The 19,344-nt window shown below is 38.7% G+C and overlaps 1 protein-coding gene across 3 annotated transcripts; it reads left to right on the top strand.

Annotated features, from left to right (window-relative positions):
- Positions 1–3,046: 3,046 nt before the first annotated feature.
- Positions 3,047–19,250, top strand: sgk3 (serum/glucocorticoid regulated kinase family member 3). Of its 3 annotated transcripts, none has more exons than XM_047349296.1 (18): positions 3,047–3,331; positions 8,756–8,936; positions 9,065–9,148; positions 10,399–10,471; positions 10,562–10,637; positions 11,453–11,528; positions 11,766–11,815; positions 11,932–11,989; positions 13,347–13,430; positions 13,527–13,658; positions 14,098–14,210; positions 16,126–16,162; positions 16,481–16,567; positions 16,742–16,837; positions 16,921–17,076; positions 17,734–17,892; positions 17,977–18,066; positions 18,416–19,250. In XM_047349296.1, exons 2-18 carry the CDS (start codon positions 8,841–8,843, stop codon positions 18,584–18,586), a joined length of 1,638 nt encoding a protein of 545 aa, XP_047205252.1. In that variant the 5' UTR covers positions 3,047–3,331; positions 8,756–8,840; the 3' UTR covers positions 18,587–19,250. The 3 variants fall into 3 exon arrangements, with proteins under 3 accessions (XP_047205252.1, XP_047205254.1, XP_047205255.1); XM_047349298.1 differs by having other exon boundaries at positions 8,759–8,936; XM_047349299.1 differs by lacking the exon at positions 17,734–17,892 and having other exon boundaries at positions 3,052–3,331.
- Positions 19,251–19,344: the final 94 nt, after the last annotated feature.

The following is a 19,344-nucleotide window of genomic DNA, read 5'->3' on the forward strand; positions in this document are numbered from 1 at the left end:
GACAATTTCATTTTATTGTACACGTTACAATAAAAGTGCTGACTAGAAGAAAACATTTCTGTGGATTTATGTTAAAATAATAATTAAATTCCAACTTTTCCGTTTTTAGTCAGGTTTTATGTGTAAACATTAGTGATTTCATTTTAAACCCTTTTAAATGCTTTTCCAATTTGTCACATCTCATTTAGTACTCTGGGACAAGAAAAAAGTGCCTATTTAAAAACATTATAACCCTAAACTCTAAATAAAACAAGACTGTGTTGTTGCAGTGTTAGATCTTACATGCCTTAGATTGTGTATTGGCACCTTTAGCTTTGTTATATCATTTTCAAGTAATATGTATAATGCCGCTATCAGGTGCACAGGCGATTAAGACAACTTTTTTTGGCACTACAAGTTAATGAAAATGTATTTCTTTGAAGTTTGTATAAAAGCAACATGTTAGCAAAAGGAGGCTGTGGGTGAAAGGCGTAATAAGATGCAAACTGTTAGTGTTTTACTGTGGCTGTCACTAACTTTTGTAGGCAAGGCAGCCATATTGGATTTTGAGGTCGGGATTGGTGAGGAATCTCCAATTTTTCTACCCGGAATTAAAATTTCCAGGAGTTTAAATTAACTTTCCCAAACTTAAACTTGGTCATTTTGGCTTCTGATTATGATGGGACATATAATTTCACCATATCTGTCAAACAATCATGCGGTGACTTAGGATAAAAAAATTAAAAAAAAGAATTTACCAATTTATTTCTATTCAACTGTTTGTCAGTAGGGTGGTACTTGGAAAACGTGGTGTTTACCGAGGTGGTATTTGTTAAAAAGAAAAGTTTGAGAACCATGAGTTGATAAAGCTGCTGCGTTGTTAGGCCTTCAACCTGTGTTTTGCTGCCATCCTGTGGACACATCTTCTGCGTCTGGACTGTCTGGATGTTGTTTTCCAGAAGACAAATTTGTCTCTAAAACAGCTTTATTTGGAATTTTTGTTTTGTTCATATGTTAACAGTTCTATAACTAGTATAACTAATTGAAAAATAGCTAATTATTGAATGAAATGTAACAATAAAAAGTCAGCTGAGTAACAGTTTGGATGGGCATGGATTTAACAATGCAATGGGCCTATAGAAAAATATTAATACATTGTATGCAATGTTCAAATAAATAAAATATTATATATTAATACATTATGTATTGTATAATCATTATATTAGCTAATAGTCCATTAACTAATTTAACACTATGCTCTTGCTGCTTTAATTCAGTTCAAATATATTATAAGTAGGCATAAACTACATGTATGACCTAAAATCTGTATGTTTTATGATGTTAAGGGGTGGATATTAGCAAACTTGTGCACGGAAAATAAAAATCCAAGTTATTTCCGTGCTCATTGTGCAATGTGAAAAGTACCAAGGTAAGCAATAGGAGGAAGTAAGTCAATATGCAACCATTAAGTGTCACTGCAGTCTTGTTGGAAGAAGTCCCTAAATAATATTATGCAATGTGAGAAAATAACTTTTTATCAGGACAGGAATAACAGAATCACTTAAACGTTTAGTCACTTGACTTTTTTTGGATCACACTCAGTGGCTATGAAGAGAACAGAGAGGACAAAACGCGGATAAGAACCTAAATAAAGGAATGTAATATAAGGTTTTTAATCTTTTGTAACTTCTTCACATAACACAAAAATACTAAATCAGTATCAGTTCTACAGATGTTAATTGTAGGTTTATCCTGTTAGAAGCTGAACTTCTGTCCCAGACTCAAGACACCTGCAGTCTTTATCAGGTTTCCTTTCAGGATTACTTGCTACCTCCCATTCATTTCTGATCTGCTTACCTATCCCTGCCTAATGCATGCTGCTGCCAGCATCATGTTTCACTCTGTGGATGTTGCATTTTAGTATGATGTGCACAATCAGTCTTCCTCCACACACGGTTTTGCAAGTACAGAAGGTAAAAAAAATTCAATTATTTATATATCTGTGCTGTCCTCTACATCAGTGATCCTAAACCCTGTACCTCAGGGCCCATTGTCCTGCATGTTTTATACACGTTTCTGATTCTGCCCAACTGATTCAAATGATACGGCCCTTTCAGCATGAAACCAAGTTCTGCTGAAGCCTGTTAATGGCCTGTGCATTTAAACCTGGAGCAATATTATAAAACATTTGTGTCTTGAAATAATGGATTTCATCTCCACTCCTCCATGAAGGTAAGATTTGTGAAGTCTCCAATGAGTATTCATTCTGTTAACAGATTCTTCAGACCTGAGGTGTGGATGACTGCATCTCCTCCAGAGTTGCTAGGGGCCTTTTGGTTGCTTCTCTGATCCATGCTCTCTTTGCCAAGCCTGTCACTTTAGGCCGAGATACAATTCTTGTGAAGTCTGCAAGGCTCTTGTGTCTTACCCTGGCCTTTAGAGAACAACTGTATTTACAGCGCCCTGAAAAATTATTTGGCCCCTACAGATTACAGGAATTGATTTTCCTCTGAACATCTATTTTTGCTTTTCTTATCACATCTAAATATTCCCAGATCATCAAACAACTTTTAATACCATACATCATTTATTTTATGAAATGAGGATTTCCTTTATTAGCCACATGTTTAGTTTAATTTAACAAGCCACACCCAGGTTTGAGTACTGTCAGTTCTCTAAAATCAAGGAATTACTCAAATATAACCAGTCTGACAACACTAAGCAACCTAAAGAACCACTGTAAACATGCACAAATGTGGTGAACAATTATGAGAAGGGTTAATTGCTATAAAGCAATACAATACAATACATATGTTTTCTTATTGATGTTTGAGAAGGGTATAAATAATTTTCTACATGCCATTTTCAAATAAAGTACACATAGTAATTGATAAATAGCTGTTGTTTTTCAGAATGAATGCTTATTTTAAATCGCTTTAATCTTTTTAATTGATACACCTGTTTAGGTTCGAAAGCAAATTGACTGACGTATGAATAATTTTGCACGTACTTAAATTTGTTAAATTGCTTTATTTTGAAAAACCCGCCGCCGGAAGTACAGTTGCTGCCCAGTTTGGTCGTAGAGGTGGGTTGGAGCTGCGCGCTCCCGTGACTAATTTCATTGGAACTTTCTGCGGCAGAAAAAAGCCCGATGTTTCCTGCTTCCCTCTCATTAGTGAGGCGTTCATGGGCAGCGACCAAAACACACTTTTGGTTTGAGTGGCCTTCAGGGGGCTTTAGCCTCGCCTCTGACGGGAAATTGTCAGCTGTTCGGACGTTTTAAACGCTGCAGTTTGAAATATCCCCTCTGGAAGTAAGAAGAGGAGCGAGCGCAGCATCAAAATACTGTAAGGTACGTGATGTCCATGTTCAACAGTTACCTTGTCCTGGTTTTCAGAGCGTAGTTTTAGCCAACTCTTTCGATGTAACATGTTCTGCTGTAACCTAGTGTTTAATGGTTCTTTAAGTAACCGTATAACTTAGAGATGTTGCATTAAATGACACAATAGTGTTTAAAAGAGGGTAATAGCGGTGGAGTTAGCCGCTTTACTGCGTGGGTTTGACAGTGGGATTTTTGAGCATAGGCTGTTACACACATGATAGCTTGTTGGATCCTGTTCAATGTCTCATCTCCTGCATGTCTTCATTTTCTCTGTGAGTGTGTGTGGTCAGCTCCTCCCTACTGTGGCTCATTTCCCCCCCTCCCCTGATCTCTGCTGGAGAGACTTTCCCCCTAATCCACGTAATACGTGTTTAGATTTAAGAATAATCACTTGAGAAAGTGAAAAATACACAGTAATGCTGGAGCAGCTGAAACCATTCATTGCCCTTACGTTTTCTTTAAACCTTTTGTTCACTGTTCTTGATTTGGAAAATACTTATTGGTATCTACACAAAACGCTGCATAATTGTAAAGTGAATAAAAGTCAATAATTAGTCATTGTTCAAATAGTTCAAGCTCAGTGGAACTGGGTGGAAAGCTCCTGTCAACATCAACTTTTAAGTTTTCCCCAGTTCCTTGATTGGATTTAAGTCCCATTCCAACAAGACTCTTCTCCTGATTATCTATCGCTTTAAAGCAACTCTTCTTCTGTTGTTTTGTTTTTATTTACAAGTTATTAAAAAGCTGCCTCTGTCAATTTTTCATTTTCTCTTGAATCTTTGTTGTTTATTCCTTGATGTCAACAGGTGGTTGTAGGAGGAAGATGGTTTCCAGTTTAGTAACCCCTTCCACATTTTCAATGAATCCAACTTGTATTTAATGGCTGACTTATTAGGAATGGTAGATTTGGTACTGGTTGTGCTCCAATTAAAAGAAACAATTATTCAAAACAACAGGCACTCTTTTAAAAAATACCCACGGGAAAAAAAACCAGTCTGACCTAATTCTAATTCGATCAGTAAATAAAATCAACAAACCGCAATGATTTGCTCTAAGAAGAGGAGACATGGGTGTTGGCCCATATCAGAAGTTTAAAACAATGAGAATGAATGAACTTGAGTCACAATTGTAACCTTTAACTTAAGTCAAATTTTGAGATGCAAAAAATTGCAAGATTTTTATTTCAGTTCACAAAAAAGTTTCCCACGTTCAGCTGAATGTTTTTGAACCTGTTGCTTTAAAAATAGTCCTACTTACAGATCTGTTAAATGTATTGCAGCTGAAATGGTGCAGTTTAAAGGCTAAAGAACAGATGCATTAATTCTTAGATGAAACCACACACAGTTAGACTGGCGTCTTTTCAGAGCATCAGAGTAAAGGGGGCTGAATACAAATGCACGCCACACTTTTTCAGATCTGTTGGCTTTGGTTCGACAATTTGATAGAATTCCAACAAAATACGTATTAGTTTGTGGTTGACCAGATTTTTTTTTTTTTGTAGCAGGACGCCGTTGTCTCTGTGCGCAGCCTGTGTGTAGTGCTGAGTGTTAAGTGTTGCCCGGGTTGTCACGTCAGGTTCAGGATCAGAGTTAATGGATGAGAACGACTGCATGGATCAAGGTTGACTGAGTTCACGCCAGGCAAGCCTCCCCAGCTGCACTTCCTCAAACAGAGATCTGTCTCTTCTGCATTTTAATGAGATGCCAACATGTGAAACTAGTCTTAATTGTCCTCTCTTAAAAACAATGGTTCAAAATTGGGCTTTTCACCAAACAAACTAGTCGGATCCAAACCCATGTGGTAAAACGAGAGGTTTCTTGTCGATGACGGTTGCATAACTCAAAATTCTAGGTGAGGATAATAGTTTTATTTTGTCAAACAGGTTTTCATCCTGCTCATGCAACAGGTCCCCGCCTTCAGTTTTGCTCATCTTGCACACTCACTGCTTTGTTTATCTGAAGCCACACACCCCGCCGAGCCGTCAGGTCAGGCCTCCCACCCTACTGTCTCTTCAGCTTTGGTTTTTCCGGCTCAGATTCCTTGACATGTGAAATTCAGAACCACATGCAGTAAGAATATATGTTTAATGTCCCCACAGGGTATTTGCGGGTGAGCTCAACACTAGCGAAGTTATTTCAGATCCTCTGTTGTAGTCAAGCCTATCACCACAAGTTAACTCATGTTGAGCATAGAGGGCTTGAAGGAATGTGCTTAAAACAACCTGGTCTGCTTCCTTTTCATCCTCATGGTCGCTCAAGCGATTTGTTCTTAACAGCTATGATAAACTTGGCAGTGTTAGCTGGTGACCTGCAGGAGTATCGGATTGATAAAATGCGAGTTACACAAGGCGATCACCGGTTATCTCCGTTTTAGAAGGATTTCTGGAATGTTAAAAAAAAGTGTGTTCAGAGCGTTTCACCATGAAAACGGGAGCAGATGTGAGACGATCCGGGGAAGTGCCAACCATTTGTTTAGTACATGCCAGCCTCTGTTGCATAAACTGAAGCGTTTCATAACAGGAAAAGGCCTTAACTTAACCACTTTTGCTGAATCGCTGTCCTAACTAGAATTTCAGCAAAGCTCGCTTAAGGAAGGGTATCTAAAATTTCACCGATCTGTCGTTTGTCTTCAGAAATGGGAATCAAAGTGAAACTAAAGCAGGGCTTGCCGTAGCAGCGATAGAGAGAGCGCAGTTCTGGACTGGGCTCGTTTCTACGAGCTGGAAGACGTTTACCTTCAGGAGTGGAAAACGGCAGAAACAGAGAGAGAGATTGCAAACAGCAGGGAGGTTTTTGGTTCATAGACAAAATCTACTAAACAAACTGGGCTGACCTCACTAGCATCAAACAATGGACAAGTCAGAGCAGTAGACTAAAGGCTTTGTTGCAATGCAGACATTGTATAACCCCGAGGTTGTGCTTCTTTGTTTTACATTTGGTTAGATCGCACGGTGCGAGGAACCTACAGTACGCCTTAAACCTAATTACACATCTCCTGTCATCACACTCCGCTTGTGTCGTTATTTTGTCTAGAAGTTAAGCTCATAATTATTCATACCACTGTGAGATCTAGGTTTGGAGAAATCTTTACCAACATGTTTCTTTCTAGCTGGAAGTAATCCAATCGTATCTGGAGAATCCTCCTTTTACATTCCTGTCTCAACAAACTTCTTGGTTGAAAGAAAAATAATTTTAAAGCTAAATCTGCCAGGGGTGTGAATAATTTTGGGCTTACCTGTACGTTAGACAGAGCAATGCCATTATATTTATACCACCTTCTGGTTTTGTGATGGAAGCCAACTTAAAATAAGATATAAACTTGCAAGTGGAAGTAAATGCATTTAAGGTACTAAGTAACTTTAGGACTTTCAGTGTTTGCAGCAAGATGCTGCATATCTTCTATAAGTCTGTTGTGGAAAGTTTGATCTCTTCTACCATCATCTGCTGGGGAAACAGCATCAGAGCCAGGGACTTAAAAAAGCTCAACAAGCTGATAAAGAAGGCTGGCTCTGTTCTGGAGACTCATCTGGAACCTCTGGAGATCATTGTGCAACAAATGACTCTTCATAAAATGAAGAACATTCTGAGCATCCTCTTCATCAGACTGTCGTACAACAACAGCATGTCTTCAGTCAGATGTCCCTTCAGATCCGCTTTAAGACGTACCTCTTTTCTTGCAGGACTACCTGATATTTAATTCCCATTGTCATCAACTCTGACCAGTTTCCCTGTCCCTGTCTATCCCCACAGCATAATGGTGCCATCACCATGCTTGACAGTGGGGAGGATGTGTTAGGCCTTCACAGAACAGCTGTATTTATTCTGAGATAAAATTTTACCCGGTTGGACTCTAGTCTCTTTTTGATTAATAGGCGACTACTCAACTCAATTAGTTGCACAGGATTTTCTTACAGCTGAACCAGTTTAAAAAGGCTGTGTGTAACAGAATGTGAAAAGGTTTAAGGGTGTGATTGTTTTAGCAAGGCAATAACCTTTCGGCAACAAACAGGAATGTCACAGACTGCATGTGTGAGAGGCGTGTGGGCGATTGATGGCAGAGCGGGTGAATGAATGCGGAGGAAGGTTTTCACAAATGGACTCTAACCTCTCTGCAATACGCAACAAGGGGGAAAAAAAATAGACGACAATTACACATCAGCAGTGAAATTGAGGACATTATGACGAGGCTCACAGACTCATTTGTAGCCAACAGTGTGCTCTCATGTTCTTCTTTGAGAAACTGAAAGCACCTCTGGGCCTGGTTGTTTCTAGCAGTGGGGTTAAACTATAAGCAAGTAGCAGGACATGTAGAAAACAAATCTGTAATTTGACTTTAAACAGGTCAAAAATCTGAATACCTTTATTTTAAGTTCTTTGCATCTTATTTAGTGGTGGTGTTCCTAACTTGGACTAGAGTCTTCTCAGTTAAAGGGCCAGTATTTTACATGGATTGGCTCTTTCTGGTATAAGTCTGCTTGTTTTGACTGACAAGAAGAGATTATTGAGGCCTAGATGCACTATTAGAAAAGCCGTCTATAAACTCATACTAAAGAAATGCAACACAAAGTCTAACTGATGACTAAACGCAGCTTCTACAGTTGCAGTTAGTGGGACACCGTCACCACTGGATGACTGTCGCTACCCCATGAGCTGCAAATGGCCACTCTTGTATGAAAAGTAAATTCAGCAAAGGAGCCGCGACAAAAGCAACATGTTACATCTTTGTCTTGGTTCGTTGATTAGATAACAAGAGTTTAGTAGCAGTTATTCTTAAGAAATCTCTCGAACATAAGCAGCGTGCCTGAATCATAAAGTCTGTAAGCTTTAATGTATTTTTATTGGGATTTTATGTGACTGACGATACAAAGTTGAGCCTGATTCCATGAAGACCAAGGAAGGAATCTATAATCTACAAATGGAAACACAATGGCACAACTGCAAACCTACCAGGGGGAGCTTTAATCAGCGAAGTGAACTGGAGGAGTGGTAAAATAAACTCACAGGGGACACAGCTAATGTGGTTGAAGAACGTGCTCTGGTCAGACGCTGTGGTTGGCTGCCCTTCACCTTGAATTCATTGTCCACACTGTGACACATAGTGGTGGCAGCGTCATGTTGTGGGGATGCTTTTCTATAGCAGGGACAGTCGGAGGCAGTCAGAGTTGATTGATTTACGCACACTATCCTGCAGAAGAATAGAAGCTCTTCATCTTTTATGTGTGATTGAAAACTAGAGCAAACCTATTGCAGTTAAAAGCTTTTTTGAGCACAGGCCAGACTAAATGGTGCATGTGGGACTCAACAGACACAACAGGCTGACATGTTTTGAGCTCAGGCTAACACCAGTTTCAGTTCCTTTTTTTCAGAGTTGTCTGCCCTCTGTCCTTCTGTGCAGCAGAGTCTAAGCATGGGGAATGGCCGCTTGTACATTTGAAGCCTTACCCAGGAGAGCTCATTACTTCATGACCCAGGGCCTCTGAATGCTGACAGACTCCAAGATGGAGGAGCACTCCAGTTTCCCTAATGTCAGCATACCCTGCCACAATGAGCAGAGGGACAAGAAGAAGCGTTACACAGTGCGTTGGCTACATTCATGTATATGTGTGTGTGTGTGTGTGTGTGTATATATATATATATATATATATATATATTTATAAATACATGACACTTTGCATATGAAAACTGTTGCTTTTTTTCCCCCCAGGTTTACAAAGTGATGGTGTCAGTTGGACGACAGGAGTGGTTCGTCTTCAGGCGATATGCAGAGTTTGATAAACTCTACAACACAGTGGGTCCAATTTTGGCTTCATAACTAAATGTGCAACTTGGCAAATTTGAGTCTTTAATTGAATTGTTTGTTGTACATAATGATATCAACAGGTATGCTAACGGTAGACTCTTCATTTTTATTTTTTTCCAAAACATTTATTAGTTTTCAACAAAACAACAGAAAAACTGAGATACCCTGAGAATCACTTATAACTACAAAACAGGAAATAATCCATCCACAAAAAAAAACAAGAACAAAACATGAAAAACAATAATAATAATAACTGATCCCTCCTCAACAGGCGTGATAGTTCATCAGGTAAGGGGTTAAACAGAGGAAACCAGATTTTAGTAGACGGCTCCTCGTTTCCGCCTAAAACATCACATATTTTCCCATGAGAGATGGCTCTAATTATTTCCCTCTACCACAGTGTGACAGTAGGTAGTTTATCTTTTCTCAAATTAATGAGAGTACCTTTATGAGCCAGGAGTAGCAATATATTGCATAATTTATACTGTGATGGAGTAAGCATACTTGCCTTTGAGGGACGACCCAGACTAAAACATGCAGGGTCTTTCCTGACCCAGACCTTGAAGATGCCCCTCAGCTCTTGAGATAAAGCACCCCAGAACTTAATTTAATTCACTGACAAATCCAAACGTAATGTGCCAATTTCCTTTTGGCATTTTGTATGTAGAGGTGATGCATGGAGAAGAATTTTATGTAGAATTTTATACTGAGTTTCCTACAACCTTTTACAGGTAAAGGTGGATCTAAACACAAGTATGGTTTCTTCCCAGTCATCATCAGTGTACAGATTGCCAAGCTCTCCCTCCCATTTCCATATTATGCTTGTAGTACCAGTACTAGGGGCCTGTGAGCCCTGCCTCCTCGAGTCCAAAGAAAGCTCTCCAGGTCATCATACACACCCAAATCATAAAAATATGAAATTTTATCTTATGAAACCTGAAGAAAGCTATAAAATGTTCATTGGAAATACTGAAATGTGACTGTAGTACATGTATCTGGTTTAGGTCACCAATAACACGCACCCACTCCATCAGTGAAGTCTGAAACAAAGTGCAGTCCTCCCTTCCCATCCGCCTGTGTATTTCCCACCCCACCCTGATTGTGTTATGCATAACAAGGTTATTCTTAATATCTATGTAACTTTTTTTCTGTCACCAACCACTAAACTCCATGAAGGACTGTAACCGGTGGACTTTTGATAATAAAATTTTACGTTACGTTTTTTCTTTCTGATTCAGTTAAGAAAACAGTTTCCATCGATGAACTTGAAAATTCCGGCAAAAAGGATATTTGGGGACAATTTTGACCCAGGTAAGTGTTTGCCAGTACGACGGCTAAACTGAAAGCTCTGATAAACGTGCTGATGTGTTTTCTATTGTTTCTGTTCAAATATGCACCCAGAATTCATCAAGCAACGAAGAGCGGGGCTGCACGAGTTCATTAAGCGGATTGTCTCACATCCTCAGCTATCCAGCCAGTAAGTGTTTCTGCAAATACGGTGTGGAGAGGAATAATTTGATGCCAAATACTTAGTTTTATGGTGGATTTCTTGGGATGTGGAGAGACCGAATACCAGCCAAAAATCCTGAAGCATCAAACCTAGAAGGAGATTTAATGTCATTGAGGCAAAATCTGGCTGCCGCAGATTGGTTATGTGTCCATGTGGGACGGATATTACAATCAATCAATCGATCCATTGATCAATTCTAGATTCTCCTGACCTTAAAGTTGTATATAAAGCACAAATAATTCATTTCATTCCATCTTCTCCTCCAACATGGATAGGATCAGTCAGCTAGATCTGCCCAAGGATAGAATTGCTCAAACACCATCAGTGAAAAGAATGGTGAGAAAGGGACACTTTCCTGCCTTCGTTTTTGTTGAGGTGTAATTTGTTTAAATAAAATAAGAACAAGGAAAGAAAGGAGTAGGGCCAAGATTCTGCCTGAGATGTTTGCAAACCTGGTGACTCAGAAAACAACCCCTCACTGGTTCGCCTGCCATCAATGTTTATCCAGCAAATATGAATTTTGTCCTGCAAATATTTATCGCACTGAATGAAATGTAAATTAGTTTCTAACATGAGATTGGGTGGATTTAAAAAAAAAAATGTGGCGGGTTGAAATCAACCGTTTCCATCCTCCTTTGTGTTTTATTAACCTTTTTAAAAGATAATCTTCTTCTGAACTCTGACTGGAAATCCCTTGAAACTACATTTATTACTACTGTAAACATATTTGGTTCTGCTTTCTGTAGAGGTTCTTACTGCTGTTTTTATTTTATACATTACAGCGAAGATGTAAGGAGCTTCCTTCTAATGGACAGAATGCACCAACTTTCAGATGCCTCTGAGGATGAGGATGACAAAGTAAGTTCAACATTAAAGACTCCTCCTGGATCATGCTTTATGGGTTTATTTCACTGCTGAATGCAGCATGTGAACAGATGCATGAAATAGGCCATGGTTGTGTTTTATTGCATCCTGCTTAGTCTGGATGTCTCTAAATATGCTTGTTGCAGGTGTGCAGATCCTATCGCAGCTTTCCTCCTCGGTTTGTTATGTCCTGGTAGTTAATCTAGATAATGTTTGTCTGGTGTTTAACAGCACAGCTCTACCTCCAGAAACATTAACCTGGGACCCTCTGGAAATCCACAGTACGTTTCCTGCTTACGTTCATTTTTTGTGCATAGTTTTTATTAAGCATTTAATCCTTCATGAAGTAGGGGCACAAATTATCCCCTGGTAACATTAACATATCTTTCTCTTTCAGGGCAAAACCTACAGACTTTGACTTTTTAAAGGTTATAGGAAAGGGAAGTTTTGGAAAGGTACGGAAACCCTGCAGTACTGGGACATATGCAGTCCCTTGCATAAGTATTCATACCCTTTGAATGTTTTATTTTTTTTTACATTTTGTTACAGTGAAACCAAAAACTTCAGTCTGTTTTATGTGGTAGACTAACTTAAAGTGGTGCTTAATATTGAAGTTGTAATGAAGTGTAATTCCTTGCAAACATAAATATGGAAAGTGTGGTTTGCATATTTATTTAGTACAGCAATTTGTACTCTGACACCCCTAAATAAAACCTAGTTGGACCAATTGCTTTAAAAAGCTCCAAGAAAGTACCTAATTAGTGAATTTAGTTTAAAAAACCCTTTTACTAAGAAAATCTAAAGTGTAGCATGCAAATAGTTCAACTAATTTGCCTAAAATGTCACCTTATAAGTAAACAGAGGGAATCTGAAGGAAAATGTATTCAACCCCCATTACTCTAATATCCCTAAATAAAATCCAGTACTACCAGCTGCCTTAAGAAGACCTCTAACTAATGAAAATAATCAAAAAGGCAATTAGTTGACCTCCTTACCTCTAATGCCCCTTAATAAAGTCCAGGTCAACTAATTGCCTTAAAATGTCCCCTAATTATTAGGAGAGTTCATTCTGAAGACAGTTTTATTCTTTTTTTTACAAGATAATCTGAAACATGTAATGTACTATTATATATTGAACCCCTTTTAATATGACACCCCTAAATAAAATTTATTTAAACACATTGCCTGAAGAAGTCTCCTAAGTGGTAAACGGTTGAATAGTGAAGGGAACAAAGAAAAATCCGAATAGTGTAGCATGCATAGGTGCCAAGACCCTTTTCAGCCCGATACCTCTAAATGTAGTCAGGGGCTATAAAATGTTCCTCAGAATTGACCTAATTAGTATATAGTGCGACTTCTGGAGACGTGGGGTTCAACTGGAGTTCTTTAGAGGTATCAGAGTAAAGGGGTCTGAATGCAAAAGCATGCCTCACTTTTAAGATTTGCGTTTGTAAGAATATTTCAAAACCATTTCGAATTTTCCTTTCGAATCACAATCATGCAGTACTTCGTTTTGGTCTGTCAAATGTAATCCCAGTAAAATACCCTGAAATTGGTGTTTAGAGCGAGAAAAACAAGAGTTCCTATCACATAAAGACTAACCACACAAATTGTTTTAGCAGTAATCTTTTAGACATCTATGTGTTAAAGTTGGTTAATATGAATACTGCCTGTGTTTTGTGCTGGGGAACAGCCAAGTTTTTGTTCTGCATGTGTTGGCCTTTCCATTCAGGAAGTGAGAGTCGCTTCGGGAATTACTTTGGTTACGTCCCTGTGCGACGTCTAATAGGCTTCGTTCTCCTTGCAACGCAGGTTTTCCTCGCCAAACGAAAACACGACGAAAAATATTACGCAGTCAAAGTCTTGCAGAAAAAGGTTATTCTCAACAGAAAAGAGGTAAGTTTACAAATCACTGCTGCGTTGGGTCATGTGAACCTGTTGGTCTTGCTGATCCATGTCGTAACCCTCCCTGTACGTTATTCCCCCAATCAGCAAAAACACATCATGGCAGAGCGCAACGTGCTGCTGAAGAATGTGAAACATCCCTATCTGGTCGGGCTTCACTATTCCTTTCAGACCACAGACAAGTTGTACTTCGTCTTGGATTTCGTCAACGGAGGAGAAGTGAGTCGTTTCAGTTAGTGGGGAAATAAGGCGCTCACACAAGACTGACTCACATGACTCAGCTGTGGAATGAAGTAATTCAGGATATAAATATGGAGCAGCTTTGATTGACATGACCTTGGAGCTGTGTTCCTCCTGGTTCAAACATCTGAGTGTGTGAAATTCCTTTTAGAAATGACAGCATAACTCTGAGCAAAGAGTGTGACTTTTGAGTGCGACTTCCTCTGGAGATCTGTCGAGTATGATTCTCAGTCTTTTTAAAGCTGCCATTTGTGACCGTGAGAGTGACTAACAGCAGCCTACGTCCCTGTAGGTCTGCCTCTTGCCTACTTGTAGACTCTTCAGATACATTATCAAACCACTGGATTTTAAATCTAGATAAAAACAAGGGTATGCTGCTGTGTCTTCAGAAAAACTTATTGGAATATTCTCATTCCAGCTTTTCTTCCATCTACAAAGAGAACGGACCTTTCCAGAACCCAGAGCAAAGTTCTACATTGCTGAAATGGCAAGCGCGCTTGGGCATCTGCATTCTCTCAACATTGTTTACAGGTACGCTGAACCACGCTTTGTTTAGGGTTGAGGCTTTTCTGGCATATTTGAGAAATGTGCTAAAAAAAATAATAGCACATTTTTACTTCCTGTCATTTCAAACACAAACCTCAATTATTTCATTGGGAGTTCATGTGAAAGATCAACACAAATTAGTGTATAATTGTGAAGTGGTAAGGACATAGAAAAGGTTTTTTTTTTTCTTATAAAAACATTAAAGTCTAGCATGTATTGGCATTTAGCCCCACTTGGATACGTCTAAATAAAAGTGCAACCAATTGCCAGCTGTTTTGTGAAGGCCTCCGGGGTTTTTACAAAAACATTAGTGAACAAACAGCATCATGAAGACCAAGGAGCACAGCAGACAGGTCAGAGATAACGCTGTGGAGACACAATTGAGACATTTCTGGCCATCTAAACAGACGGAAATGGTTAATCAGAGAAGCAGCCAAGAGCCCCAGCTCTAGAGGAGCTGCTGTGATCCACAGCTCAGGTAATCTATTTACAAAACAACTGTTAGTCATGCTTTCTACAAATCTGGCCTTTATGGAAGAGTGGCAAGAAAAACTCACTATCCCCACAATCAAAGTGGTGGCAGCATCATGCTCTGGGGAGGCTTTTATACAGCAGGAACAGGTAAGTTAGTCACATTTTATTGAGAGAAGCATGAAGCTAAAGACAAAACATTCCTGAAAGAAAACCTGTTGGAGGTGCAAAACACCTGAGACTGGGTCAGTTCACCTTTCAGCAGGACCCTAAACATACAGCCAGAGCTACAACAGAATGGTTCAAATCAACGGTCATTTGTGTTGTTAGTTGCCCAGTTAAAGTCCAGACCCAATTTTAATTAAGAATCTAACTAAACTTGAACTACTTTGCAATGAACAGGCAGAAATGTCAGACTATGTCTGCAAAGTTGGTTGAGAAACTCCAAACACTGTAGTTGTAAGTGCAGGAGAAGCTGGTTCTACTAAGTATTAAGTCAGAATGGTAAAATACATTGAAGTTTGTAACATGACAAAATGTGGACAGATGCAAGAGATATGAAAACCTTTGCAAGTCATTGCGTGCAAGGTTGTGAAATTGCACAGATCAAAAACTAGAAAATAGATCTAAATTCAGTTCACACCGATTAAAACTGGGTTAATTGATATAAAGAGAGATATAGGTAAAAATTGTTAATTAAATCCACTTTCTCAATATGATCTGCTATGAAAACTAGTTTAATGTTGATGGATGACACCGTTCATACATTTGCATATTTTATGCATCGTTGTGTATCATTGACATGTCTGGTCTGGACTGATTAGGTCACATCTTCTTGTTCCTCTTCTGTTCTATGGCCTCACAGCCAATTTAATTTAATTAAACATCTGCTGACAGCCACATGTACTCCTTTTATCGTCATCTCTTCACAAAACGACTCAAATTCGGTTTGAAACGTGATTCGGTGTTATATTTGTTAAATAACCTTCATTTTTAAAGCTGAATGAAGATGATTTAAAATAAAACTTATTAATGCTGTACTTCATCATGATTTAATCTAAAAATGTCATCTGAGAAGACAATCTATGTGCTGTTATATCAACAATATTCGCACGTTCAATGGTCAGGAGAAAAAAAGGCTGTGTAGTTGACAGCCTGACCAGCAGACAACCAGTTCTTGGTTTTGGGAGTTCATATCCCAACTTTTTCTGTGTAAAGTAGCTGAAGCTTGATCTAAATATATTTACCATTCGAGTATACGTTTAAATCTTAGAATGTCATTTATTGGCCCCACAATAAAGAGCGCTAAGTTTAAGTTATCCAAGTTAAAACCCTGTGTGTTACAGCTAATCACAAACATGCTGATTTGAACAGGTTTGTGCGTAACACTGTTTAGGTGTTTATGTCTTTTTGTTTATTTTTCTTTTAGAGACTTAAAGCCAGAAAATATCCTGCTTGACCATGAGGTGAGAGTTGATTTTTCATTTCAACCCTAAATACACACTGGAGTCACACTCCATCCTGTGATTTTTTTTTTTATCCCAGTTTTCTAGGAATACTTTTGCCCCGACGCTGTAATTTCCTGTCCCAGCTGGATGTGAGGCATGTGATTGGATTAGGTTTTTACTGTGTCCTGCTTGTCCTGTGAGGCACCGGTGAATGGGACTGACCGAGCTACATTGCTGCCAGCATTCCTGGCAACAATGGCAGCCTCAGTGTCCGGGGGGATATTGAAGTGCTTGTGTGGCACGTTATCTAAAAATGTCCACGTCTTGTCTTTGAAGGGACACATCGTGCTGACGGACTTTGGGTTGTGCAAGGAGGGCATTTCCCAGACAGATACCACCTCTACGTTTTGTGGGACTCCTGAGGTAGCATGTCTGTTGTTTGCTCCAGCCTAAATAGAAGTTTTGAGTCCATTTTAAATGCGTTAAAATCATTTGTATGACTTAGTTTTTTACAGGGAAAACAGATTGCATCGACACAAAAATGTTAAACTAAAACTTTCTATCAAGTCATGTCATATTAATCTTTTTGTTCTTCAGTATTTGGCTCCAGAAGTCCTTAGGAAGCAACCGTATGACAACACTGTGGACTGGTGGTGTCTGGGATCTGTGCTGTATGAAATGCTCTTTGGTTTAGTGAGTTTCACTTTAGTTGTTGAATCAGTTTTGAATTATCACACGGTGTCACAGGTATGCTAATGCTGTTTGTTATGTTCCAGCCGCCCTTTTACAGCAGGGACACACATGAGATGTATGACAATATCCTCCACAAACCCCTAGCAATGCGTCCTGGAGCCTCCAGCATAGCCTGGTCTGTCCTTCAGGGTCTGCTGGAGAAAGATTGCACACACAGACTGGGCTCCAGAGATGACTTTGTGAGTCATAATTTACCTTTCCTTTCCACTTTTAACTTTTTTTTTTTTTTTTTTACAGTTTTTCATCCTACAACTACAAAGTTTAATGTATCATTCAGGAATATTATGTGATAGATCAACAAAAACTGTTGTGTAATTTTTTTTAAAATGATACGTGGTTTTCAATAATTTTCTGTTTTTTACAAATAACAATGTGAAAAGTGTGCCATACAGTTGCATTCAGCACCTTTAAACCCGATACCCCTAAATAAAATCGAGGTCGGCCATTTGCCTTTAGGATTTAGGGAATAAGTTGTGGAGAAGTTAAAGTAGATTTAGGGTGTATTACCTGTATCACCTGCTTTTAACATCAGAGAGATGGGAAGGCTTTGGCATAACTGGGAACCCACAAAGACGTGGCCCTCCACCATAACAGGCAGGCCTAATATAAACATGGATGAAGGCTTCTGCAGACCAGTTTTTTGTATGTGTTTTTAGCTCTCTCTGCTGGCTGACCTGGAAACAGGGGTTTCGTCATAGTTTGGAAAAGTATGGAATTTCATTATTTTTTTCTGCAGGCCTGGATAAGTATGGAAAAAGAAAAATAGTCTGGAGATATAATAGGACTTCCACTCTATTCCTTTTCCCGTTGTCTAAAAGTTGTCTCCATCCATCCAGCTGTCCACTCTTTCATGTGCCCACCATCCATCCAACTTCCTTCCTTTCTTTGTTCCTATCTTCCTTCTGTCTTTCATCTGGTCCCTCCCTTTGTTCCTTCAACCCTTGCATCCTTCCCTCCATCGTCCGTTCCTTAAAGGGACAGAGAGGTCTGGAAATGTGAGTTTGGAAAAGTATGGAATTTAGACATGAAAAATGTGTAGGAAGTCATGATATGTTTGGTGTTTTTTTTTTTTTTTTCAGAATGAGATCAAAACCCACAGTTTCTTCTCATCAATCAACTGGAATGATCTGGAACAAAAGAAGATCCCTCCCCCATTTAAACCTAATGTGGTAAATATTTTGGTTCTTCCAGTAATTCAAACCTTCACATTTGCCTTGACTGGGTCCTTTGTAGCAATTTATGTTGTTTTAAATAGCAAATTGTACAGTATTCTGCATTTTAAAAAACTTTTAGGGTTTTACTTAAAATTTGAAACCTTTATGAGATAAAAATCCAGTTATGCTCATGCAGTTTGATATATTTAATAAGCTTTCATTTTAAAGGACACCGCTTTCCTTCATTGCATTTTACTTATGTGTAATTTAACACTATATTTAGCCCTTTCCGTGTGTTTATTATGTAAACAAATGAGCATCATTGTTGTGTTTTTAGCCCTACATGTTTTAAATGTTTTGACAGAACTCATCCTGCGATATAACAAACTTTGATCCTGAGTTCACGGAGGAGACGGTTCCCAACTCCATCTGCTGGACTCAAGAACATTCCATTGTCAACGCCAGTGTTATGGAGGCTGATGATGCCTTTTTGGGTTTCTCGTACGCCCCGCCCTCGGATGACTCATTCCAATAAAGTCTCCCCAATTGGGGGGGTGGGGGGGGTTATTTGCCTTAAGGTTATTTGCCTTAACCTTTGCAACATGTTTTTGACTAAAGGGAAAAAGTTATACAAAAAAAGGGGTTTTGTTGTTCTGTGAAGCCAAAGCAAGCAACGGAGAATAACGTGCACTTAAAAGTGAGTTTGATTGGAAGAAGGTCTTTATATTTTACCTGTTTTGTATTTATATAAATATGTATAACAGATGCTATATTTTAGAATGAAGCTAATGTGATTTCAGGTCTTTTCTAAAAATGAGCCTCAAAATTATCCCTGAAATAAAATCAGTAAGCAGGTGTTTGAAAACTTGAAACAGTTCACTGTACTTTAAAAGAAATAATTTTAACTGAGAGATTCAATCGTGTTTGTCCATGTTCTTATTAGAAAAACTAAACATGTTAATAACACAGCTGTATGAAGGTTCTGCTTAGAAAACCAGTGGATTCAGCATTTTGGTTCATAGGTCATACCAGTTCAGTTGCCTAACAGTTTCTGTTGTTTTCTTTTATACTGGAATATTTGTTTGTTTTTGATATTATCTTCTTCAACACATCTGTTCATATTAGTTAAAGATTCGCAATGCTTGTCTTCAGATGGCCTTCTGCAGTAATGATTAAAAAAACCAAAGGCAAAAAGTTCACACTGTGTGTATTTTATTATTTGGGCTTTAAATCTTGTTTTAATATTATCTAGTTCACTCTGTACCAAAAATATATAATTGGAAACAAGACATT

Source organism: Girardinichthys multiradiatus, chromosome 21 (assembly GCF_021462225.1).
Source record: "Girardinichthys multiradiatus isolate DD_20200921_A chromosome 21, DD_fGirMul_XY1, whole genome shotgun sequence".
Taxonomy (NCBI): Eukaryota; Metazoa; Chordata; class Actinopteri; order Cyprinodontiformes; family Goodeidae; genus Girardinichthys; species Girardinichthys multiradiatus.

What these genes read in the sequence shown, in the direction of transcription:
- sgk3 (XM_047349296.1), top strand. Translation starts at nt 8,841, where the DNA reads ATGCTGACAGACTCCAAGATGGAGGAGCACTCCAGTTTCCCTAATGTC. An exon ending in GAAAGGGAAGTTTTGGAAAG is followed by an intron (nt 11,990 to 13,346) that starts GTACGGAAACCC and finishes CTTGCAACGCAG; the next exon opens with GTTTTCCTCGCCAAACGAAA. An exon ending in GGACAGAGAGGTCTGGAAAT is followed by an intron (nt 17,893 to 17,976) that starts GTGAGTTTGGAA and finishes TTTTTTTTTCAG; the next exon opens with AATGAGATCAAAACCCACAG.